General features: G+C 39.2%; 1 protein-coding gene across 1 annotated transcript; it reads left to right on the top strand.

Annotated features, from left to right (window-relative positions):
- Positions 1–1,993: 1,993 nt before the first annotated feature.
- On the top strand, positions 1,994–22,244 carry LOC101864276 (DNA polymerase alpha subunit B). Its single transcript, XM_005112392.3, has 18 exons — positions 1,994–2,206; positions 7,164–7,285; positions 8,586–8,677; positions 8,923–8,977; positions 9,607–9,743; positions 11,095–11,282; positions 11,627–11,715; positions 12,075–12,230; positions 12,997–13,059; positions 13,808–13,853; positions 14,232–14,356; positions 14,623–14,661; positions 15,297–15,370; positions 16,142–16,253; positions 16,781–16,917; positions 17,241–17,303; positions 18,748–18,874; positions 19,552–22,244. The coding sequence occupies exons 1-18, from the start codon at positions 2,128–2,130 to the stop codon at positions 19,717–19,719; spliced, it is 1,872 nt and encodes a 623-aa protein (XP_005112449.1). The 5' UTR covers positions 1,994–2,127; the 3' UTR covers positions 19,720–22,244.
- Positions 22,245–24,183: the final 1,939 nt, after the last annotated feature.

Raw genomic sequence — 24,183 nt, 5'->3', positions numbered from 1 at the left:
GTGGTATCTGAGCAGCATGCATCCCTGCAACCCCCCAGATTTTTTTTTTACGTCAGGGGAGCATGGCCCCTTGTTTTTCCTCTATATTGATGTTTTTTTCAATTAGGTGTGCAGTTTTAGTGGCCATAATATGAATTGATACGGAATATCACTACCCAGTCTTCTAAGACAAAGGCATCACAGTCCAGATCACAGTGAGCAGGACATTGAGTCATTGAGTCAAACAGTAAAATTCTTTTCGCATGAAAACCAGTTTAACCACACACACACACAAAAAAACAAACCCAACAAAACAGTCTGCTCAAAAGTTACAGAGTAAACAATAGAGAGACATGCAACAGAACGGTCTATCTCAGTAAAAAAAAACACGTGAAAAACAAACCAAAAACCAAAATTCATTAGAAATTCATAATATGTGTCACGACATGGTGGAATCAGGCGCTTGTCAATATTGGGGCATAATGGGTTATTGCATCATCTTAAAGCCTGCTCCTTTGCCTTCCTTTGGGTGAAAAAAACATCCATTTACATTGAATAGAAGTTGAAATATTTGCAATTGAAGGAGATCAGGGTTGCCTGGTTTCAGATGTAAAATTAGCGAGAAAATGCTCAATAAGGTTTGGTAACTTGCCCCCCTGAAACGCCCTAGATTCTTTTTAGGTTAGGGCCCCCCGCCAATCAAGTTTTTATTAAAATCAAGTCAAATATTACTATTTTCAAACACCAATAACTCAATAACTATTGATTTGCGGCAAAAATGAAGGATTCGGGTTCAGCATGCAAAATGCTGCTACAAAAAAAGTATATGTACATGAGACAGGTGCATGAGTAAAAAAAACACCAAAAATTAAATCTAGATCTCGATCTACCTCTTTGCACAAAATTTACTCATCAAGTCAATGAGTCAATACTTTATTTTTGTAGGCAGGCGCTTTTTGCAATGCCGCGTTCTGAATAGCTCCCGTGCTATTTGAAACCCCGCGTTCTGAATGAATAGCTCTCATGCTATTTGAAACGCTGGTATTTTTTTACTTTCTCTCCCCGCCTCACACTTAGCTACCAGTTGTCCATTTTCTACTAGTCTAAATATTGATGCCCTGAACACCAATATCAACTTAATTTCCGTCTCAAATTCAGAGTTTTTAAAATATCTGCTGATTGTTCTTAAATAATAGATAGATCTAGTAACTCAAAACATCAATCAGTACAAAACATCAATCACTCAATGACAATGAATGTTGTCTCTAACAGAAAATGTTAGGCACACAAAATAACAATTTTGAAGATTCAGCTGGAGTAAAAAAGTAGGGAGGCGGGCCAATGATGCCGAGAATACGCCAGCGCCGTGAAGGAGTAAACGGGCAAAGCCCAAAGGCAAAGGCAAAGACAAAAAGACGTTCAAATAGCCTACGACTCCCTTGCTTGTCTACGACGATCTAGATCTAGACTAGAAATCTAGTCATCTCAGGAGAGATCTTACCTGGAATTCAGGGGTCTCACTCGAACAGCAACCTTCACAGAAGTCATGTTGGTGGAAAAATGTCGCCAAATCAACTATATCCAAAAAAAGAAATCATTAGCCATAGCAATAGTCAGAAAATGAACACACACACTTCCACAACTTGCGAAGTGGACAGTCAAGCGTTACCGTTATCGACTGAACGCCATGTTTACCAATGCCATATGATGCCATAGCCATGTGACCATTCTATAAAAAGTAACAACGGTGTAGAGTTACAATAGGTCGGCAAAAGAAAAAATAAATACATTTTCACGAAAAAATGAGGAGTAAAATTCTTTCTCTCCAGATACTCAGGCAAATAATTCAAGACGTAAATAGGAATAAAAGAGACCAAAATTGTGATGAATAGCAAACTAGAGGTGAAGGAAAATAATGTACGGGAAAGAGGCTTGGAAAGAGGGCATCTTTTGAGGTGTTTCCCTTAGGGTTAAAATTGAAGGGTGCCACCGTATTTCGTTTAACTCGGAAGTGGAAAGGGAAAATTTGCGGGAAATGTGTCCATTGTTGTTGACTTCGATCACCGGAAGGCGGAACGATCCTTCACTTGACTTGGTGAAATAGAAGGCCTAAATGCGAAAGTAGGGAACTTCCACTATCGCTTCAAAATGGGTGTCACATCCGAGGAAATAGCAGACGAATTTGATGCTTTTGGGGAGCAAATTGACGATGATGAACTACTGAAATGTAAGCTTTGTGAGCTGTTAGACGTAGAATCTAGATCTAGATTTCGTCTAGAATTTACTAAGACAGGCCTGATGAGCTCGGAGTGAGATGGACCGGGCCTCTCCTCTCAGCTCTTCTGCCGAATAAAATCTTCTGCTACCGTATCTCTAGATCTAGATCTAGATATCTAGATTAGAATCTAGACTTATAACTTATATCTAGATCTAGATCTAGACAGTCGAACCTGTGTAAGATGGAATCGCTAGGGAGTCAGAAAAAAATTCCGTCTTAGACAGGGGAATTTAGGGGGGGGATTGGGGGGTGTCAGAGGCCCAGCCGGTGGGATCAACATTCGGCGCTTTTTCGGTAGTTCCTACCCCGCAATTTTATTCATGGGTTTGGGCCACAAGAGTAGGGCGGTTTCAGGGGGGCTTGCCCCCCTGACCTAATAAAAATAGGAAGGGGGGTTTCAGGGGGGCATGCCTCCCTGAATTTTATCATAATTTAATGTTTTGCAGTTGTTAGGTTTGATATCTCTGATTATGATATCTTAGCCTTAGCTCACCGCGAATCAAACGTATAGATCTAGATCTAGATCTAGATTCTAGATGTAGGACAGGCTCAAATAAGGGGGGTGGGAACTACCGAAAAAGCACCCAACATTCAACATGGTCTGCAACTGCAAGCAGTGTTGAAAACTTGGCGATTTTGTAGTTTCGTTCGTTAAAATTAAAGTCAAGCAAGGGGGTTTCAGGGGGGCTTGCCCCCCTGACCTAAAAAAAAAATGGAGGTGGGGGGCCTGAATTTTATCCTAATTTGATGTTTTGCAGTTAGGTTGCATCCCTGCTCTTTGTGTAGCCTAATTCAAATAGTATTTGGCCTTCAAGACTTCTGGATTTCTTCTCTGAATGTAAACAAATGGGTCGTGGACTTTAACGAATGGAACTACAAGATCACTGAAAACTTGTTCACACCTCTCAGTCTCAAGTCACCATACCCTCGAGTTTCTGACATGCATGCATAGATAGATCTAGAATCTAAATCAAGAGTCTAGATCTAGAATCTATGTCTATGTTGCAGTCTGACTTCTCCATTGTCACCAGTGCTTGCATTTCATAGAGTCATAGAGAAGGAACACCTGGCACTTTTTCGGTAGTTCCCACCCTGCAATTGTTATTCGCCGGTTTTGGCCCCAAGAGAAGGGGGTTTCAGGGGGGCAAGCCCCCTGACCTAATAAAAATATGATGGGGGGTTTCAGGGGGACATGCCCCATGAATTTTACCATAATTTGATGGTTTACAGTTGTTAGCTTTGATCTTAGCTCGCCACGGATCAAATGTGTATAGATCTAGATCTATATATATAGATCTCTAGATTTCTAGATCTTAGGATGTAGATCTAGATATCTAGGCTCAAATGAGGGGGGTGGGAACTACCGAAAAAGCGCCCACTGTTTAACCTCAAAAATGACAAAAAGAGAAAGGTTTGAACAACCCTTTTGCTTCCACCCATAGCCCCACCCATCGTTGTAATGTAATTTTTAAAAAGTGGCTATCCTCACCCTGGGTGAGAATAAAAATACGATCGACCTCTCACCCCGGGTGAGACTTGCCAGTGTTGGTTATTCTCACCTGGTGTGAAACAAGACCTGTTTTTTCCTAATTTCGGACTGTCTATTGGTGTGGATGATCAGATTGACAAAACAAAAGAAGAAATGGTATTTTAATAGCACAAAAGTAAGCTAATTTGATCGTGTACAAAGATGCTACGGCTATTTCACTTTTCGAATCGAGCCGAACTACACGGGTCGCCATTTTGTTTTGCCCGGAAATTCTCGCGCTACTCCTCTCTCTTTCTCTCTCTCTCTCTCTCTTTCTCTCTCTCTCTCTCTCTCTCTCTCTCTCTCTCTCTCTCTCTCTCTCTCTCACTGCCCACGGACAAAATTGCACGCTTTTGACAAGACCGCTGGAACGTTTGTTCATGGCACAGAATTCTACACTTGTTCTGTTCTCACAGTGTAGAATTCTGTGGTTCACGGTGAACGCTACACTGGTTGGGTTAGGCTGTCACAGTAAACGCACACCGGGTGAGAATAGCTACAGCTAAGTCGCGAGCGCGAGAACGGAACTGAATCGCCACTCTTCTCTGCGGAACACGATTCGTGATTCACTTCAACAGAACGCGGAACAGTATCGCCTTCCGATTCCCGATTCACTCCCGTCGCTGTCACCACCTTGTAGCTTGTTTGGAACCTACAGCTGGGTTGCAAGTCAAGTCACGAGCGCAAAAACGGAACGGAACACTTCTAGTATGGCTCCCCTTATTTTACAAAAAAGATGGCATGAAGTCCAACCCCCCTATTAAAACCAAATGAACGGGTTCCAAACAATAGACACAACAAAGGAATTTTATGGAGCCATTGTTTTAGCAAATCATGGGGGAGGGGGGGGTGAATTTTTTGGGGTCGCTAATTGAGGTCAGTATAGCAGCGCAACGAAGGGTGAGGAGTGAAGAGGATGGCGGGACAACAAGAGTGGGACTCGCGAAGTGGCGTTAATATGACACTGTTCCGTTTCACGTATACAACGAGCCCGAGACTTAGTGTTCCAGGAGCGCTCGCATACTCACGATTCATTGAAGTCGACTGAATCGTGAATCGCCACTCTCAGATTTGGCGAGCAGGATCCAGCCCTAAGAATAGCCAAAAAGCTCGCCTGCGCTATTCTCACCAGGGGTGAGAATAGAGGTGGCCATGTGTAATAAAAACGGCTGTTGTTATTCTCAACCGGGGTGAGAATAATATCCGTATATATTCTCACCCGGGGGGAGAATAATAGTATCTAGATCATCTATACTCTCACCCGGATGGTGAGAATAAAATGAATATTATTATTATAAAAATTCTCACCTGGTCTGAGAATGCAAGGGATTTTTATTGTAAGGCCAACCTGGGTGTTCAGAACGTATAGAGGCCTAGCTTGATCTAATAGGATGATAGAGAACAATTTGTAAATTGTAAGAGTGACCTTTCGTGAACTGCCCCCAGAGCGCTAGCCAATTTTTCTAGGCTCCTGCGGGGATTTAAATTGTTTTGTTTTTTTAAATTTTAAGGGAGTGTTACAGACCCGGTAACCGGGAACAAAGTCCCGAAGTATACAGACCCGGTCGATAGAATCTACAATGACATATATATGCTTTTTTTCATTTCATCATAGGTGACACTTTACTTTAGATTATAAAATTTGCAGATTACTGAAGCATCTCATCTCAACAGTCAACAGCTCTAGTCTAAAAGACCTAAATTCTCTTCTCTCACTCTCAGTGACTGCTGTCAGGTCCAGGACTCACGTAGCATTTAGGAGTCCAATAAAAGCCTGATCTTTGACTTCGGGAAATGTTCCTGTTTCTCCTGATAGAAGGCCTTTATTTGAGTTTGGTCTAGGGTGGCTGTGATCTACTGTGCTATTCAGAGATATGTATATGATCCAGGGTTGGTGATTTTTTTGATAAAAATAAAAAAAATCAATTTTTTAAATTTAAATCGGATTAAAAATTTATTTTTATTTTTTTTTTAAATGCCGACTCAGTTTGGGATTTTTGGTGGCTAAAAGTAAGTTCTTTTAGTGCAAAATGCATTGTCTTTATTTTAGCTAATGATTAATTTAAGCAGCTGCAATTTTAGAAAGCCTTAATCTGCTATATCCAGTGAATTATGGCTACAGACAAAAAATGAAGAAAATGTCAGTCTAAAAGGAAGGGGGGGGGGGGGGGGGGGTGTAATTATGCATAGATAAACTTGCATTTTATTACATTGTGTGTGTGTGCGCGCGCTTGTGTTTGTATAAAAAGAAAAAGAAAAAGCTAATTTCAATTATGAAAAAAAAGTAAATTGAATACAGTAATTATTTTACTACTTACAGTGACAGGGGTGAAAGCAGACTTTTAAGCATGATTATTTTAGTCTACTATACCTTATCTATCTGTTTTATAAAGCCAAGGAAAGGAATTCTGAATGTTTAAAGATATAAAAACAGAATACATTTTTTTAAAGTGATTTAAATCACTGAGTTTTATTTTTTAAATCAAGTTGATTTAAATAAAACAAAATCAACTGATTTAAATCAAACCAGCTCTGATTTCAATTATGAAAAAAAAAAGTAAATTGAATACTGTATTATTTTACAGTGAAAGGGGGGAAAGCAGACTTTTAAGCATGATTATATTAGTCTACTAAACCTTATATCTGTTTTATGAAACCAAGGAAAGGAATTCTGAATGTTGAAATGTAAAAACTGAATAAAAATAAAAAAATTTAAAAGTGATTTAAATCACTGATTTTTATTTTAAAAATCAAGTTGATTTAAATTTAAAAAATCAACTGATTTAAATCAACCCAACCCTGATATGATCGGGCTCTGATTTTGATTTTTTGTCCTTAATGATTGACTCTACTAAGTCAAGTGTATGCTGTCAGTGTCAGTGTTACTTTTGACTGACTCTGTGTTGACTTGAGATTCTCAAGTCTCATATTACTGAGTCTGGAAGCTGCATTCTGTGTCCCAATGTTTAACTTGTTTATAAATAAATATTGTTTTACTTAAGTTGAAATAATAATAATCAACAATATAATGGTGTGCGTACAACAACAAGACGTTGAGAAAGCAGTCGTAGATGTAGCAGGCTTCTTATTGAAAAATGGCATCTCCGGTTTTACTCCCAAGAGTACTTGAATATCCATAGAGTAACTTTATGGGTTGTGTGTTGGGTTAGGATAGAGTTACTACTGGTATTGAAATGTTCGGGGCCAAAACTAGATTATCCTTGAAAAATTAGACCCCATGCCAGTTCTAGAGTATTTCTGTAACTATGAACTGTTCTAGCATTGAATTACAATTGTATTTCTATAAGGTAGTCCAGTTTGCGTAAACTATTATTCTTCATTTTTATATACATAAATAAAATAATCTTTTTTTTTCAGTGCAAGGAATGTGCAAATCCTGGAGCATTGATGCTAATCGTATTGTGAATGAATGGATGGCTTTCTCTGCCTCAAGGAAAGTCAACTTGTCAGTGGATACGTTGGATGTGTTTGATCGAGAAGTAAGTCGATAAAGAGGAGAGATCATCCGTGAATAATCCAGTGATGTGCCCTGAACTGCGGGTATTGAATTTTATAGTATGCTTTCCTGCTTTGGCTTTGGTGAATGCGAAGGAAGCACCTCTTGTGAATTTGTATACTCAAGGGAGTTGAGAGTTCATTTAATTTTGTTTTAGAAGATTAAATCTCATGAATGACAATGGTTGGGATGGGGGCACACACATTAAAATTTCTGTATTTACTCAGGCATTGAATGTGGCCAAAGATTGGTATGACAATAAGAGTTGAAACTTAAAAAGTAGCTAGAAATAATGAAACAATTCATGTGGTTCACTTAAGATCAGAATGTTTTGTTTTTAAGCGCTAAAGGTGTCTTTGTTTTGCAGTCCGTGCCGGCTTCAAACACGTTTCGGACTCAAGCACGGTTAACGGCTCTTACCGAATTTTTGCTATATAAATTACACGCCTTTAAGCACGGTAACTTCGGCTTCGGGCACGTTTCATTTACAAGACAGTCAATACTTTCATGATGACCCATCAAAATTCGAACAGTGTACACCGCAGCAGTGAGTGTGTTAAAAGTGAAACACAAAAACGCAAGTGATGGAGACACACTTACGCACGCGGAGAGGAAGGCAAAGAGATGCACACAGCCGCGTGCATGGACATGATAGGATCTAGCCTAAGGCAAAGCTACACTCAGACGAAAAAAAGAGAAAGGGAGGCTGGCTGCGATTTCACCTTTGCCCCTCGCTATCCGATAATCATGATTATGTATCGCGCGCGAAGTGTGATGAAGGCGGTGGTTTGAATGTGGCACAGCGGACAGTGGTACGCACAGGCAGTGTGTAGGCCTAGGCCTTGTGTGCTGTACCGTGACTGGCCGTCTAAATTCAGTTTTCCTTTCCCATTCGACCCCAAAACGAATCAAACGAAAACTGCCGCGGCGGGTTAAATGACAGCGCACACTTGTGCACGACCACTACTTACGAACAATTACAAAAGGTAATAACTCAGAAAATTTTCAACTTAAAAATCTTTGGATATATGAACAATGTCTACTTCGTGCTCAAGCACGCTTCAGCATTAAGCACGCTTATAAATGCTTTCTCCCGATGACCGTGCTTAAAGCAGGCATGATATGTAATCTTTTAAATCTTACTCTTGGTGCACAGGAATTTTTATTTTTTTAAAATTGTAAATGCTTCCCATGGTGAGTAATATTATATAAGCGTTGTCACAGAATGCTCGCCTATTTTGGTCCTGCTTTATTTTCTCAACAAAGTTTTTTTTTTTTCTCAGTGGCTGCTCAAGAAACTTCAGCTGTCGCAAGATAAGACAAAAACCCCTCAGGACAAGAAAGGAAAATTTTATACCAAAGAGAACATTAGCAGGTACAGCTTTGCAGTCATATCTATCAAAATGTTAATGATGAGTGCTTTTTAAAAAAAATCGTTACGCATTGCTATTTTAAGACTGCCTGAAATGTAACTAACTAGCTCTTTGATTTTCTTCATTTGTAAATTTGTATTTTGAAAATACAGACATATATATAAGTACATACTTTTTTTTTTTGGTGAAAGCCACTGTGTGCTCGTTCTGGTTGAACAATGTCTCTTTCTGTCTTCTGTCTGTATAGTGCCTTCGAAAATGATGTTGAAATTCTTGGATCATATGCAACACCTGAAGAAAAGGTAAGAAGCAATGATTATTTGCTGCTGCATGGTTTTGTGGTTTTAATGTGGGGGGGGGGGGGGGGGGGGACTTGTCTGTTCACTTTTTTCCTTTTTATGGTTGTTCAGATAATTGGCTCCTACTCCTTCTCTTGATAAATCCTTGTTCATTTTGTTATTAATTGTTTTTCTCTCGAGTCAATATATAGTATATTTTGTGTGTATTTGTTTTTGTTTTTTGTCTGTAATTTTGCCTTTGATAATTAGGGCATTTAAGTTTAAGTCAGTAGTTCTTTTTGTGCTCCGCCTGTCTTGTGTTACAAAGTAAGATTTTCTTTTTGCTGAGTTTGCCAGTGTGAACATAGATTGTGTTCATGCACACGTGTAACACTGTGGAGAATTATATATAGAAAATTGTACATCTTACCAATATTGATTCAGAGTTATCTGAGTAAGGCTGAAGAATCTTTGTCGTTACGAATGCCTCTTCTGACACTCCTCCCAATTTTTGTTATTCTTTATACTTTCCTTTCAAAACCGTCTTTCTAGTTAATGCCTCGGTTACATTAATAAACTTCCCTTTAAGACACACTGTCTTAGATAGACTCATAATTGTACAATAATGAGTTATTTTTTTCATTCCTGTGTAGTCTCAAGTAACACAGGCAGCAAAACGTCAGCTCACCCCCGAAGATCTCAATTCCTCCAAAAGGCGACAGCTTGGATTAAACAACAAAAGTCCAATGGTGAACGGGTCCTACTCCCCAGTTGCTATTTCTCCGGCTGGGTTAGTACATTAGCGTATATATTCTTTTCTTGTTTCCTATTTTCTACTGACATCTCTGGTGTAATGGTCTGGCTCTTCAAATGTTCTCCTTTCCTTGCAAACCACAGGAGTTTTAGTCTAGCCTGGGTAGGCTCGTTATCAAGGTTATCAAACGTCTTTTTTTTTCCTGTCTGCTGGAACGTTATACGGTTATAATATCCTACCCAGCCTAAGTTGGCCCAACAAAAAGAAATAAGAGCAGCTTGTCCTCATAATGATGATGTAAATCTTTACTCTGTAGTGCTGACGAGTTTATAATTATAAATATAAACGGTTCATAAAGTCACATGTCCTTGTTATCTGAGGTTAAATTCAATAAGGTGGTCCCAAAAACATGTGAGCAATCATGGTGAAATCAGGCGCTTCTCAAAATAATTCAGTCGAAAATACTGACATTTTTCTGCCGGTTTGGCAATATTTATAATTTATGGCTTTTTTTTTACTCAAAAATTTTTCTGTCCATTTAAAAACACATAATTTCTCTGGATAATAAAAGGCTAAAAAATGTGAATGTTCAACTTCCAAGAATTCTCAAGCTATGGAAGTCACAAACTATTCCCTGCGTAGTTTTACCTGTGACATCAGGCGATCCCATATTCCTTCAATCAAAAATACCCCGACATCTATTGAAGACAGAGGGGTATTTTTTTTCAATGACAGATGGACAAATGAGTTGCTTTAAGATGATACCAATCACTTCCTATATATGCCCAAATATTAATGTGCACCTAGTTCCACCGTGTCGCGACACATGAGCTGTGCTTAGGTCCTTTTTCTGCATTTTGAGTTTATGGGCATTACCCAAAGTAACTTTACACAATCTTGTGTATTTTAATAAATACTTAATCTGCTCCATTTGTATGCTGTTAATCTTCTCGACTCACATTTTGTTATTCTAAATCAAAGTTTGAGTCTCATTTGTCATTTGTTTGAAGTGAAAACCTTGGTAAATAGTGAGAGAGGGAGAATGTGATGTGTTTATGTAGTGCTGTGTATTTTGTGTCACAGGCTTATAATGGAAACAGGCAATTTCTTCCCATGAAGGACCAGTTACGCTAATAAAGCTCAATAGAGTTCACTTAAACTGAACTCTGTGGTACTGCTGGATTTGCTTCAGTATGGTCAGGGTTTTTTTGGTTTAGAGGCCGTTGCTCAAATAAATAGAAGATAATAGTCAAGAATTTTCTTTGCTTTCGGTATAATGTTGTTTTTGAAGTATTTTTGTTTGGTGGACTCCACGATATATTGCCCTTTCTATATATATTTATATATATCACTAAGTCCATATCTGTGTTTGCATGTCTTCCTACAGAGCCACACCGTCTGCGAAGTTTTCATCTCGGTCCAATGCAGGCGATGTGGTCAGTGAATTTGGGAACACCAGCAACGTCAAATGGACCGGAGAGGGACATGGCTGTAAAGTCACACATTATGATCCAGATACAGAGTTGGCTGCCAAAATGAAATATATGTTTCACAAAATGTCGGAGAGAGGGGGCGGTAAATATTTTTTTCTTCACTGTATGGGCCTAGGTTTTATATTTAATTGAATTTTGTTTTCATTTTCATTTATTTTTTGGTGCTCAGTGATTCACCTGAAGTGTTTTGCTGTAGTTTTGGCAGTAAATATGTGGAGTTGTTTTGTTTTGCTACAATTTTCAATAATGTTGTTTCAGTTCTCAATGATGTTGTTTCAGTTCTCAATAATGTTGTTTCAGTTCTCAATGATGTTGTTTCAGTTCTCAATGATGTTGTTTCAGTTCTCAATGATGTTGTTTCAGTTCTCAATAATGTTGTTTCAGTTCTCAATGATGTTGTTTCAGTTCTCAATGATGTTGTTTCAGTTCTCAATGATGTTGTTCAAGAGATGGGCACAGTGCTGCAAAATGCTCACGGTATTGAGGACTACGCTCATCTTGCTTTGCCATGTCAGGTTAGAGAGTTGTTACTTTCTGTATCTTTTATAATTTACTTCTTAATTGTTATGTTTTTTAAAGAGTACCTCAAGGCGGATCATCGTCATCATTGCCTTTCTCACCCTGGGTCAGGATATAGGCCAAGGCGGATGAATATACATAAAGTTTGGGGCCTCAAGGGTGCTCAAGCCAGCTTACTTTTAAGTTCTTTTCAGCATCAGGGGTGTGTTTAGGTGTAAGAAGTAGAGCTGTGATGCATTCTAGAAACATAAGACTTATTGCTTCATGCTGATGCTGTTTTACACTTGAACCTCTCCCACACTCGTTTCTAATTTGCTCTTACACATCATTTCTCCTTTCCCTTGTCGTGTTCTAGGAGGCTGTCACTGTGTGCGGCCGTGTGTGCTGCGACAGCATCGGCAAATTGAACAAACAGTCGGTGTTGCTGGAGGGATCTCGAGAGACGTCAGCCGGGAAATGTATCAGCCTTGACCTAACGGATCTCAAGCAGTTCAGCCTTTTCCCAGGACAGGTGGGTGGCTTGCTGGAGTTTTGTGACGTGGGTGTTGTAAAACTCTCAAGGCCTACTTTTGATTGTGTAAAAATAAAGTAATACTCCCTTTTCAAACTGCTTGACCTGGTGCACATCTGGAGTCACTGTGGGGTTGCAGTTACGTCTTACAGGAACAGGGAAGGGTAAAGTGACGATTGCGGGGGGCTATATTTTACTTTTATCCTTTTGAAGAAGAATATCTGTGACATAAAATGCAATCCATCATCCTGTGAGACTAATGTATGCTTATGAATGTGACGCATCTCATATGTGTATTTGTCTTATATCAATGGAATCCAGACGTGCCATCCCTCTCAATGTCTTATCTGTGTCCTTTATGGCATAAAACATTAAGTTCCTTTGCACAGATATTTCCTTACATCTTATCTTTCCTCATCTTCATATCCTCTGTTGATGTACACATACACATGGATGGTTGGTGAGCGTCGTGATGTGGTCTGCTCCTACTTCTTTTCAATGTTGCCTTTAGCCTCACCTGTAACTTTGTAACTGTGTTGTGAGGACTGCCAGATTGGCTCTGAAGTTTTGACTTTCCAAACCCCAAACCCAGAACATATATGTCCCAGATTTTGTGATGTTTTTTTGCTAGGTAGAATAAGGAAGTACCGTATTTGCCTTATTTCTTATGATACTGTGAGATCATTAGAGGTACTTGGGGGAAAAAAGATGATCACAGAAGCGATTACAAATGCAAGTCTTTTTTTTTTTCTTTTTTTTTCTCCAGGTCATCGCCTGTGATGGTGTCAATATAACAGGCAAGAAGTTCAGTGTTCATAAAATCTATGATGTAAGTGTCTGTGTACTGATACTTTAGTGTTTGACAGGGGCTACCAGATGTTAAGAATGTGTACTAAAGCTTAAAAAAGGGTCATTACTTCATATATACGGCTCAGTGTAAGACTGTTGTGTGTTACTTTTGGAAATAGCACACTGCGGAGTCGTACATCAAGCATTTGATATGGAAGCAGAACTATGGTTTAGTTAATATACACCCTTTTTCTGTATGGAGAGAAAAAAATGTTCAGTTCGTGGAAGGAAAATGAGATGTGCAGGGCTATAATAGCCTTGATTTTTTAAAATTGGAGTTGGATTAACTATCTATTTTCTTTTTTGTCTTCCTTTGGTCAGTTTTTCCCTTCTACTTTTTGAAAGTTTTAACAGGTATTACGTTAACATTGTTTTGAAATTGTGTGCTGATTACAGAGAACCACTGCCTTTTTTAGGAATTTTTACTATTTCATTGTGGGTTAGCCTTGTCACTATTTAAGCTATGATTTCATTTGATTTTACAGTATAGAATAATAATACATAATCTGGACTGTCATTTTGTGTAATTTTGATGCCCAGCATATTTACATTTACGAGTTTCCCTTCTTCCTAAGAACTTTCCAATTTTGTGAAAGTAATTAAGATTTTTTTTTACATGTTTAAAAAAAAAAACAAACTTTTTTTGTCTTTTGGCATGCCTGACATCGATATCTAGTGATATATGTATACTTGTGTACGGTCAATTCTGTAAATTTCTTCTCTTGCAGTCTGTTCCAATGCCATTCCCAGAAGTCACTCCGGATTTAGAAAATGGTATGTTTGTTTCACTTCTTTTCTGTATCAGTGTTATTTTTAGTTTTGATTGAGAATCTTGTCATGAAGACAGATCTTCTAGCCCAGAAAACTACTGTTGAATTACTGTTTCTGTGAGTGGTTAGAGGGTACCACAGCCTTGGTCAATCTTACTTTTTTCCCCCTTCTGTTGTTTCTGTTTGGATCGTATGCTTTTACTGTGGGTATGTATAGCTGTGAGCACTGTGTTCAGTCAGTAATGTTTACAAAGCTGGGGGCGTTTAGGATTTCTTTTTTTCCTCCTGTTTCTGTTTGTGCTTTATGAGTTCCCTGCACAAATTACCCATTATTTAGTTGATGGACTTTATTTTTATTCATACAAATACTTTTTCTTTTCAGTGGGCAATCAGCTGAGAGTGATGGTTGCAGCGGGCCCGTATGCTCCAAGCAACAGCCTTGATTACTCCCCTTTGTCGGACCTCATCAAATACGTCAATCGAGACAGACCAGATTTGGTTGTGCTGGTGAGTGATGGGTGCTCTTTGCTCTGTGCCACACTGGAACTCCAGTAGATGGCTCAAAGACACTACTTAAGATCCCTGCTTTTTTCTCTCTAGGTTTTACTTTTTCTCACCCATGAATCACTATTGTGTCAATGTATGATGCAGATCTTAAATTTTCTCAAACTCAAAGAATGACTTGAAAAAGTCTTGAACCATAAGGGTAGATAAATTCAAATTTGAATGATGATTAGCTTTTCTCATTTTGTCTTGTCTTTTTTTCTCTGCAGATGGGACCGTTTGTTGACCTCAAGAATACACTGATAAGTGTAAGTTTGTAAACTATTAATGCCTTTTAAGGCTTTTATGCAAAGAGCACTTTTACTTAGTAGTTGGGAGAAGTTTGTAATTTGTCAAGTTTGTTTTGCTGCCTCTGTAGTATTTTAAAAAAACACTGTTAATTGGTCAGCAAGTTCCTTCATAGATTTTCTTTCCATTTCTATTAGAATGGCACTGTATGGTTAGCATTGTTCTTTATAGAATGCTCACAAACAAATCAGCAGTCCCTAAAAATTATGTGAGCATATTCTTTGTCCATTTATTATGCACTTTAAATGTAAGAACTAAGATTATTCCAATCTTTGTGATGGATACACTATTTGCCAAAAGCAGTTGACAGCCTTAGTCCTAGCCAGTCGTTTAGGGACAGGTTAGCCGGGTACAAGGTTACAATAGTCAGTGGATGTTTGCCTCCACTTCTTTCTACTATTGTCATTACGGGGGGGGGGGGGGGGGGGGCTTATCAAGTTGGAAATTTAAATGTCCAGAGGCTCATCACCGCAACATCTTTGTGAAAATGAGATACCAGATTTTGACAACTGGGAAGGGAAATGACTCGATGCAGCAAAATGTTCTGTGCAGAATAGTTTGTCACTGTTGATCGTTCTCTTTTGTTTTAATCTAGACTGGAGACGTTGAAGAAAGTTTTGATGAATTATTCACCAAGCAGATGGTGGAAATCGGGAGAGCCACTCAAGAGTAAGTTGTTTCTGTTGATTTGTTTTGAAACACTTTTTAAAAAATGATTTGTTATTTAATCTGAATGAGCTATTCTCTTGGCTGTTTGAGGATTCAAGGACCCCCCCCCCCCCCCCCACACACACACCAATGTGTGTCTCTGCTGAAGATTCCTCTTGCCATGAACATTCTTTATGTAAGGATGTATCCAGATTTCCTGTAATAGTTTCTTTTTCAATGATTTGAAGGCATGGGAAACCCTATAACTCCAGTTGTTATTCCTTTATGAAGTTTGAGGTTGTGCCTTTTTTTCCTTTTACTCAATGGCTAGGGTGCTACAACAGTGGGTGCAGGTGCTTTTCCTCTGTGCGAGTGGTTGGAGGGCGCTACTAGAAGGTCCTACCTCTTTTCAATCTGTTGTATCTGTATGTCTATCTTACTTTCTTGTTGTGTCAATGTGCTTCTCGTTGTCTCTGCTATTGTATCCTGCTTTCTCCCAACACGATATTATGATAGCTATTTTGCCAATGTAGGCCTACTCATTTTTACCTAAGCCATTCTGGTGATTAGAGGGCACCACTGGACGGTCCTACTTTTCTTTCCATCTGTTGTATCTGTCTGTCTATTTTATCCTATTTGCTTTTATCCTAGCATTGAATGACCGTTATTGTGTTGATATGCTTGTTGTTGTCTGTCTTGCTTTTTTCTGCATTGAATAATGTTATTGTGTGGAAGTGCTTCTCAGTACTCAATTTCAAGGTTGTTTGGCCTTACAAAATTATTTCTTGGCAGTTTGGGCTGCAAGGTCGTCGTGGTGTCTTCGAGCCGTGACGTCCACCACTGCAGCAATGTCTACCCACAACCTCCTTACAGCATCAGCAGCCATCTGGCAGACGGTTCACAGGTAGGAAGTATTCTGTCTTGGGGAAGGCGTTTCATGTGAATGGCTCTAGGGGTTTGTTCGGATCTGTTAAAACTATTTTTTTATATCTGGGCCAATTTATTTCAGCATTCTAGGGTTCAACAGTATAATAATAATGGGTTTTTTGCAAAAATGGGTTTCAGTGGCGATCACCCGGAAAGTTCCTCCTTTTTTAGAATTCTGGGTTGAGACCTATGTATATGGAAAAGTTCAGTTCTTCTTCACTTGTTTAACTTCTGATTAAGCCCTGTAGAAAAAATTTCAGTGAGAAAGTTGTGGCTGAACTATCATCTGATTTATCCTGGCCACATCAGGCAATTGGTGCTGCTATGAGGGAAATATGGTCATGAATGAATTACAAAGTTGTTTTGCAGGGGAGATAGTTATATTCTGGATTAGCCTGTTAAGAGTTTGTGCAATTACATAATTTTAATGTCAGTGATACCGGGTTTAAAGGTTTGTCGTATGGTTTCTGAGTTCTACAGTCTTGTCCGGTATTTTCCCCTCAGAGGCCGACATCAGAACTGGATGTCCTGCAACATCTGATCTTTGTCTCCGATCCGGCCACTCTCAGGGTCAATGGTGTTGTTCTTGGCCTCACGTCCACCGATTCTTTGATGCACTTGAGCAAGTCGGAGCTGTCTGTGTGAGTGTTAATTGAGTGTTATTGGAATTCTGTGATGACGTAATTGTTTTCTGTGTGGGGAAGTGAGATAAGATAGATGTATCTTGTGGAAGTGTATCTGTTAAAGTGTTAACTGTTACCTGTGTTGGAATGTTTTTGAAGGGAAAAAAACGTAAAAGCTTGTTCTCAGTTTACAAGGGTAATTGTTTTCAGTGCAGGGATGTCTGTTGGTGAAGTGTATTTATACACCAATTGTTTTCTTTGTTAGAATAGAGCTGAGGAGGAATACAATTTTCTAGATATGGAATTTACCGTTTTAGTCAAAATAATTTTTCCCTTTTCAGCGGAGCGCCTGGCGGGTCTGACAGGATGAGTCGTCTTGCTCAGCACATCCTCCGTCAGCGCAGGTGAGTAGAGCTGTCAGTGTCACTGTTGACGTCACATGTGGTCGGGCTTTCATTGATACTAAGTCTATTCAAACACTTGAGTCGTAGGAAACAAAAAATTCATTGAAATGTTCATTTGACTAGATAATATGAATGAAACAAAAGTAAGAATGATGTCACTACATACAATGATATCGACACCTCTATTCCAGAACATGTTTATTTCTTTTCTGTGGATTAATTTGCTCTTTCCTGATGTGTTCCCAATTTGCTGGTTCTCCTCTGGCCTCTAGATTTTTTTCCTGTGTAATACCTGTATTCTGTGATTTTATGTTCATGTTTTTTGTAGTAAAACAAGGAACACAAAATTACCCAGAAATAACCTTTCTGATGTTGATTTTTATACAGTTTGATTGATTGTCTTCAGTTGAAGTTGAACATTGAGTCACTTCAAATGTGAATGAAATTCCATCTCCGCAATCAGTCGTTCTGGTAGATCTGAATGGCTTACAAATTATCAGGTGCTCAATTTGTTTGAGACTTTATTTGAGAATAAGGTTTATTTTATTCCTACGATAGTGGTTTTTCGGGTGATTTAATAGAGAGTGATAGTGGTGGTGAGAAACCAATGGTTCCCTCTAAAATAAAAGAGCTACACCTACAACTGCTAGTAACAGAAAAGGGAGAAGCGCTAGGAAGCCTTTCTTGATAGGTTCAGACTTCGGCAGTTCTTCCGCACAGACAACTACTATACTGCCGTAAGCTGACGAAACACCTTTTTTTTTTTTACCCTACTTGTGTTTAAAAATGAACCTGAAACGAACTAGTTTTAGAAAAAGAGTTCAGATTTCGGAAGAATGCTACTTTTAAATGGTTACGTTGATATAAAGCCTCCTTATCTCGAAACTGCTGTGAACTGAAAAGGCGCACTCACTGGTTGTACTGTGGACGTTGTTACAAAACATTCTTGTTGTAACCCTGCTTACTGCACACAGAGGTGTATTGGATGTAACTTATGTAAAATCTAAGTAATCTCAAGAAATAAAAGTTTGGTGCGTTTGCGTCAAATAAAGACGTGTTTTTTCATAATTGGATCCATTTCGAAGGAATGGATATTGCTGAGGAGATTCAACCCTGAGGGGTAAAGTAGGTTGGGGGGTGTTGTTGTTGTTGTTTTTCTTTCCTTCCCGTTTTGAAAGTAACACATTTTACTAAGTTTTTCATTGCTGAAAAAATATGACTGAATTTAACAATGGCGGGTTTTTTGTTGTTGTTTGTTTGGTTGGGTTTTTTTATCAATATTTTAAAATTCTACACAGGCCAAGCTGTATCGTGCATGCTGCATACTGCTTTCAGATTGTCTGTCTAGATGCAGAAAATCATACATACAGTAAGGATGCAGAATATTTTGTACTGTTGAGACTGTATCTTGTACATATGTTCTTTCCCCTGGTACATTCTGCAGCTACTATCCTTTGTACCCACCGTCGGAGGACGTCAACGTGGACTACGGGATGTGGGAGGCCCACGCCCAGCTGCCTGTCATGCCACACCTGTTACTCATGCCCTCTGACCTCAAAGCTTTTATCAAGGTAAACTTGCCTGTGTATTGATGTCAAAGTTTGAATCAAGGTAAACTTGTCTGTGTATTGATGTCAAAGTTTTCATTACGGTAAACTTGTCTGTGTATTGATGTCGAAGTTTTCATAAAGGTAAACTTGTCTGTGTATTGATGTCGAAGTTTTCATCAAGGTAAACTTGTCTGTGTGTATTGAGTGCATTGACCTTAAAGAAGACTCTTGGAATAAAGCTTGAAATAATCTTTCCAGTCCATGGATTTTTTTTTTTATTCCAAGCATTTTGTCATAGAAGTCGGATAGTAATGAAATCTTCCTATTCAACTTGTTTACTCCATGGCTTGACATTTTTCTTCTTTATCATGAGACTGGTTCTGATTTCACTCTTCCGTTAATTCAGATCTTCTGGATCTTGTTCTCAGGTTCTAAATTAATTTGTGTTTTCATTTTTTTCCAAGCTCAAGGTGATTATTTGTGTCAGTGTGATCATTTCACTCAATATTCAGCTAAAACTGTGTTGAAGATTGTTGGAGGGTATTATTGGTATATCTTTGGTTCTTTTCTGTCTGTGTTGTTTCTGTATGCTTGTCTTACTTTTCCAATAATTGACTGATATCGTGTGATTGTTTTTCTCTACTTCAACAAAAAAAAAAGTTTACCCAGTTCTTTTTCATGTGTCCTCACTCCACCAGGACGTCGATGGCTGCTGTTTTGTGAATCCTGGTCGCTTGACCACCGGCCTTGTGGGTGGAACGTATGTCAGAATGGTCATTGATGTCCCAACCCTCGCTTCTTCATCATCGCCATCATCGTCATCTCCTCCCTCCTCAGCCTGCCGGGCACAGATCGTGAAAGTGTAGTCATGAACATTTGTGTCTTCCCACCCATTGTTTGGTCTTAATCTATTTTGTTTTTGTTGGGTTCTTTTTTCTTTTTTACATACAACTGCATGTGTAAGATAGCTCAATGAAATGAATGAATCTTGAATTGTAAATATCTGTTGATATATGAGACCTGGATAGATTTTAGATTTGACTTGTTTGAAGCTTCATGATTAGAAGGTTAACGGACACTCTCTCTTAGCGGGTGGTTGGCGGGTGCTCTGGTGTGGTCTGCTCCTTCTTTCCTATCAAACACCTATCATCCTTATCTACCCTCCTTCTTTTTTATGTTTGTTACGGTACTCGCTTGTAACACCTCTAATCTTCTGGCGCTCATATGACCTTACGCAGTTGCGAGCGCCGAAAAACCTCTACTAAAACAAACTAAACTCTCTCTTATTTACAACAGAGGCAAAACAGTTGAGCAAGAGTTGAGAATGTTGTTACTGTTATTGCTGATAGACGTTATAAAAAAAAAAGATTGTAGATACTGAAAATAGCATTTGTTGTCCTCCCCCCCCCCCCCCCCATCGACCATCGATTCACTTTGCTCCTCCTCGACACTTGACTGTGCTTCCAATCTTCCGTATTTTTTCAGAAAATCCGTACTTTCTGACAGTTCTGTACTTGCTCCCTCATTGTTATCAACTCCATCCGTAAAAAAAAGTGATGGCGATAGCGTAGGGCTACCGAAATTCCGTGACAAAGGATCCGTACTTGCCTTCGTATCGTCTCTTATAAGTTCCGGATACTTATGGTAATTCTCGGCAATAAGTTAATGTTATAGGAACCTGCCACATTGCGCATCTGTAATCAGCCGTTGTCCTGCTATACATTCTTTGCGGGTAGGTCTGTAATATATTTTTTTACCTCCAAATTGATCGAAATCTGGCTAGCCATGATAGCGAACTTTCTGTGCCAATTTCCTCCTTTCTTTCTTCAGTCATTCTTTCTGTCTATCTTCAGATTGTTGCAGCTGCTGGAAAATCTGCGAGTTAATCAAGTAAATTGGCTTGTGATTTTAGATAGAAAATCACTATTTAAAAAAAACTTTTTTTCAAATTTTTCTAGGTCTCGAGTTGTTGTTATCGATCCAGTCTAGGTCTAGAGAAATTGTTTGTGTGATGATTTTATGGGAGCATGATAAGGGCTGCGAGGAAATAAATTTATGCTTCAACTACTAAAATCAAGAATAATTCGAAGTGGTGTTCCGGGGTGGTGACATTTGACTTTCAAACATAACAATGGAGGAAAATTAGAGTATAACTGTATTGTCAAGGTGCATGTCTATTCTGATTCAGTATTTCCAGGTTTGCCTTCAGTCAATGATGCGATGACAAAATACAGTAGAACACGACTATTGCGGCACCCGCTGCAGCGGGACCTGACCGGAATCCCCTGTTTTTCTCTATGTAAACTCAGTTACCTGTGCTTGGGTTTAACGGGGCAAGGACATGCTGGAATTTGGATACAGTGGGAGAGATCGAGCTAGCTCTAGCTAGGAGGAAGGGGGTTGGGAGGTGGGGGGCTGTAGGCGGGCTCCATACAGTCAGTCAGCGGTGCGGCGTTGTGATTGGCCAGTCCAGTGTTGAGTAAGGTGGGGCAGGCAGCAGACAGAGATGGTATTGAGAGACGCGTTACGTGAGCCACTTCAAAAGTGATGTGCCAAAAAGTAAAAGAAGAGGAGGGCGTGTAGTGTGTGATTATTCAGTAATTCTCCTTTGCATTCTAATCTTATACTAGCGGGAACTTGACTACGTCGGGATTTTTCTTCTGACACTAAAAGTCCGGCTATAGTCATGTTCTACTGTAATTGACGGAATTACAGTAGTGATGCCAATGGAAACCTGCCTTTAAATATTGCCAGCAAGGGAAAGATATGAAGGTTAAGAAATCAAACACTTCAAAATTTCGGTGAAATAATAGGTGTTTTGAGTTGTTCGCAATCTCTGCAAACTCAAACAGGCTCCCAAATGCCATTTTCAACCCTCTTCAATACCCGGCAGAATTTTCCTTATTTTTGCAGTATAACATAAACATGGATAGCTCGAATTCGTTGGGACCAGCCTCGGTAGTTCGAGGGATATTTTACAAAGATGGAGGTGCAAAAAAAATGGGACCATGTGCACTGTTCGACTGGTGCATAATTTTGAGTCTTCTGTGTTCGACCTATCCTGCTATACTGTATATGTCTCTTCCAGCTTCCATTTGTGATTGCCTTAGACTGGTGGTCTTTATACGAGCGTTTATTATGGGTTTGTTATGGAAACTGGAGTGTGTCGGGGCAATACATGTGTACCTGACGATGGAGCTGAATAAATGGGGCACAGACTGGCATGTAGTATGAAGCACGTGTCGTGTGTTTGTTCAAGTTATGTTTGTCTTGTGATATCCATGTATTGTGTCTGCGTGACTTTGACGTAACCTCTAAATTATTGCATGTATACCTTTGACTTTTATATCCCCAAAGGATTAATAAAAGTGGTATATTAATATTATCATTATTGATATTGTTATTCCTTTGAATTATTATCTTAATGTAGTTCTCCATTTACATTCAGGTTTCTGGTGCTCCTTGGTCCAGCAGGTATCTGTGATGTAGTGGCTATGTTCTTAGCCATGGCACACAGTAAATTTGTGTCACGATTCAGTGAAATCGGGTGCTCTGCAATTTTTGGGCATGTGGAGTTATTGGTATCATCTGAAATCTTGTTCACTTGCCTTGCTGTCAATGAAAAAAGTACCCATCTATCTTGAATAGAAGTCAAGATGCTTGCAATTGAAGGAGGTGGGGTGGGTGGTTGGCGGGTGCTCTGGTGTGTGGTTTGCTTCTTCTTTCCTATCAAACATCTATCGTCCTTATCTCCCCTTCTTTTTTATGTTTGTTACTCTCTTGTAACTCCTCTAATCTTCTGGCGCTCAAATGACCTTATGCAGTTGCGAGCTCCGTAAAACTTCTACTAAAACTAAACTAAAGAAGGAGGTGGGGGTCGCCTGGTTTCAGCGGTACAATTAGCTAGAAAATGACGCCCAAAGTACGGTTTGGTAACTTCAATAGCGCTAGAGTCCTTGAAAACTGAAAAATAAACTTATTTTGTGGCTTTAATCGTATTTCAGTAAACTTCACATGGAAATATGATTTTATATGGACATACAAGGTATTGAGTCAATAAACAAAAATACAAAAAATAGGTAAATTGGCAGAAAAATCCGTTTCTTCGATTTCATTATTTTGACGAGCGCCTGATTTCACCACAATGCCTCGCATTTTATTTTTGGTTCCTGTGTGGGGAAAGTTGTTTTTAACTTTACTCTCTCTGTCTAGCTGGAATACTGTTTCCCATTCACCTCGAGTTGACTTTGACAGGCAGAACTGCAGCAGCCTGCCTCACGAATGATGGGCATTCTGTTGATTCTGCCTGCAACACTTACTACTTTACTACTTATATTATTACTCTATTACTATACAATCAAATAGTCTTGAACTTGAACTACTGGAGGATCAAGACTTGAATAAAAAGAGGTGATGCTGGCTCTACTGAGGTGGTCGTTGTGTGGAGGTAAGAACAATAAGTGGATAGCTGGTAACAGAAAGAAGTGCGATGTAGTTGTTAGGCTCATTTACATTGTATGCGGAAGGCGTGAGTTCAATACACATGGAACAGGAAATTGAGTAAAACCCTGATAACACGTACTTCATAGACCAGAGAATTTTTTTGTGTTAAGGGGAGTCGCAATGCCTAATGATAGTGGGATTGGAAATGATTTCATGTTACAAGTCTCGTGTGAGTGTGAAGCAGTCTCTTGTATTTTGTGTGGGGGGAGGTCATTTAGTCCACATGCTGTATCCCTCTGACTCAGTCTGGGTTGACCCTAACCAGATGAGTTAAAGGATGATGCCTGCCTCCTAACGGTCTAAACCGAGTCGATTTGGGTGCAAAACATTCATTAACAACCTGGAAAGACCGCCACTCAAACAACAGCGATGTCCATTTTGTGAAATGACCCGTGTCAAGGGGAATACTCCTAGCGAATGGTAGACTCCTTCAGCCTTCAGTGCGGTAAAAAGTACGTGGCACAACTTATCCTCAAATACCTGTAGTTTTTTAACAGGGAAATCGTTGTCATCCATACTTTGCACAGCATTTTGTATCTATTTATTTTATTGTCTTAACTTAATCATATTTTTACGCGAATGAGGCTACATAAAAAAAAGCTATAAATGTAGGCCTTTATAAAATAGCCGTAAATCTCCGTCACGCAAAAAATGGGATTGTTCACAGCACTTCCCGTTTCTCACTCACTATTTTGCATACGGCCTACGTCACAGCTCACCAATGACACTTTTTAGTGGCAAAACTTGTTACAAGAAATCAATTTTACAATTAACTCTTTTGCACTAAAAGTAAGTTTTCAAAGCAAGTGTTCTTTATAAACATTAGA

The sequence above is a fragment of the Aplysia californica genome, unplaced genomic scaffold, assembly GCF_000002075.1.
Source record: "Aplysia californica isolate F4 #8 unplaced genomic scaffold, AplCal3.0 scaffold01258, whole genome shotgun sequence".
NCBI lineage: Eukaryota > Metazoa > Mollusca > Gastropoda > Aplysiida > Aplysiidae > Aplysia > Aplysia californica.
Note: the sequence above shows the minus strand (reverse complement) of the source record. Positions and strands in the feature narration are given on the sequence as shown.

Excerpts from the sequence above, each read along its gene's own strand:
- LOC101864276 (XM_005112392.3), top strand. The coding sequence starts at position 2,128 with ATGGGTGTCACATCCGAGGAAATAGCAGACGAATTTGATGCTTTTGGG. Across the intron at positions 7,286-8,585 it reads TGGATGTGTTTGATCGAGAA|TGGCTGCTCAAGAAACTTCA; the intron begins GTAAGTCGATAA and ends TTTTTTTCTCAG. Across the intron at positions 16,254-16,780 it reads ATCTGGCAGACGGTTCACAG|AGGCCGACATCAGAACTGGA; the intron begins GTAGGAAGTATT and ends TTTTCCCCTCAG.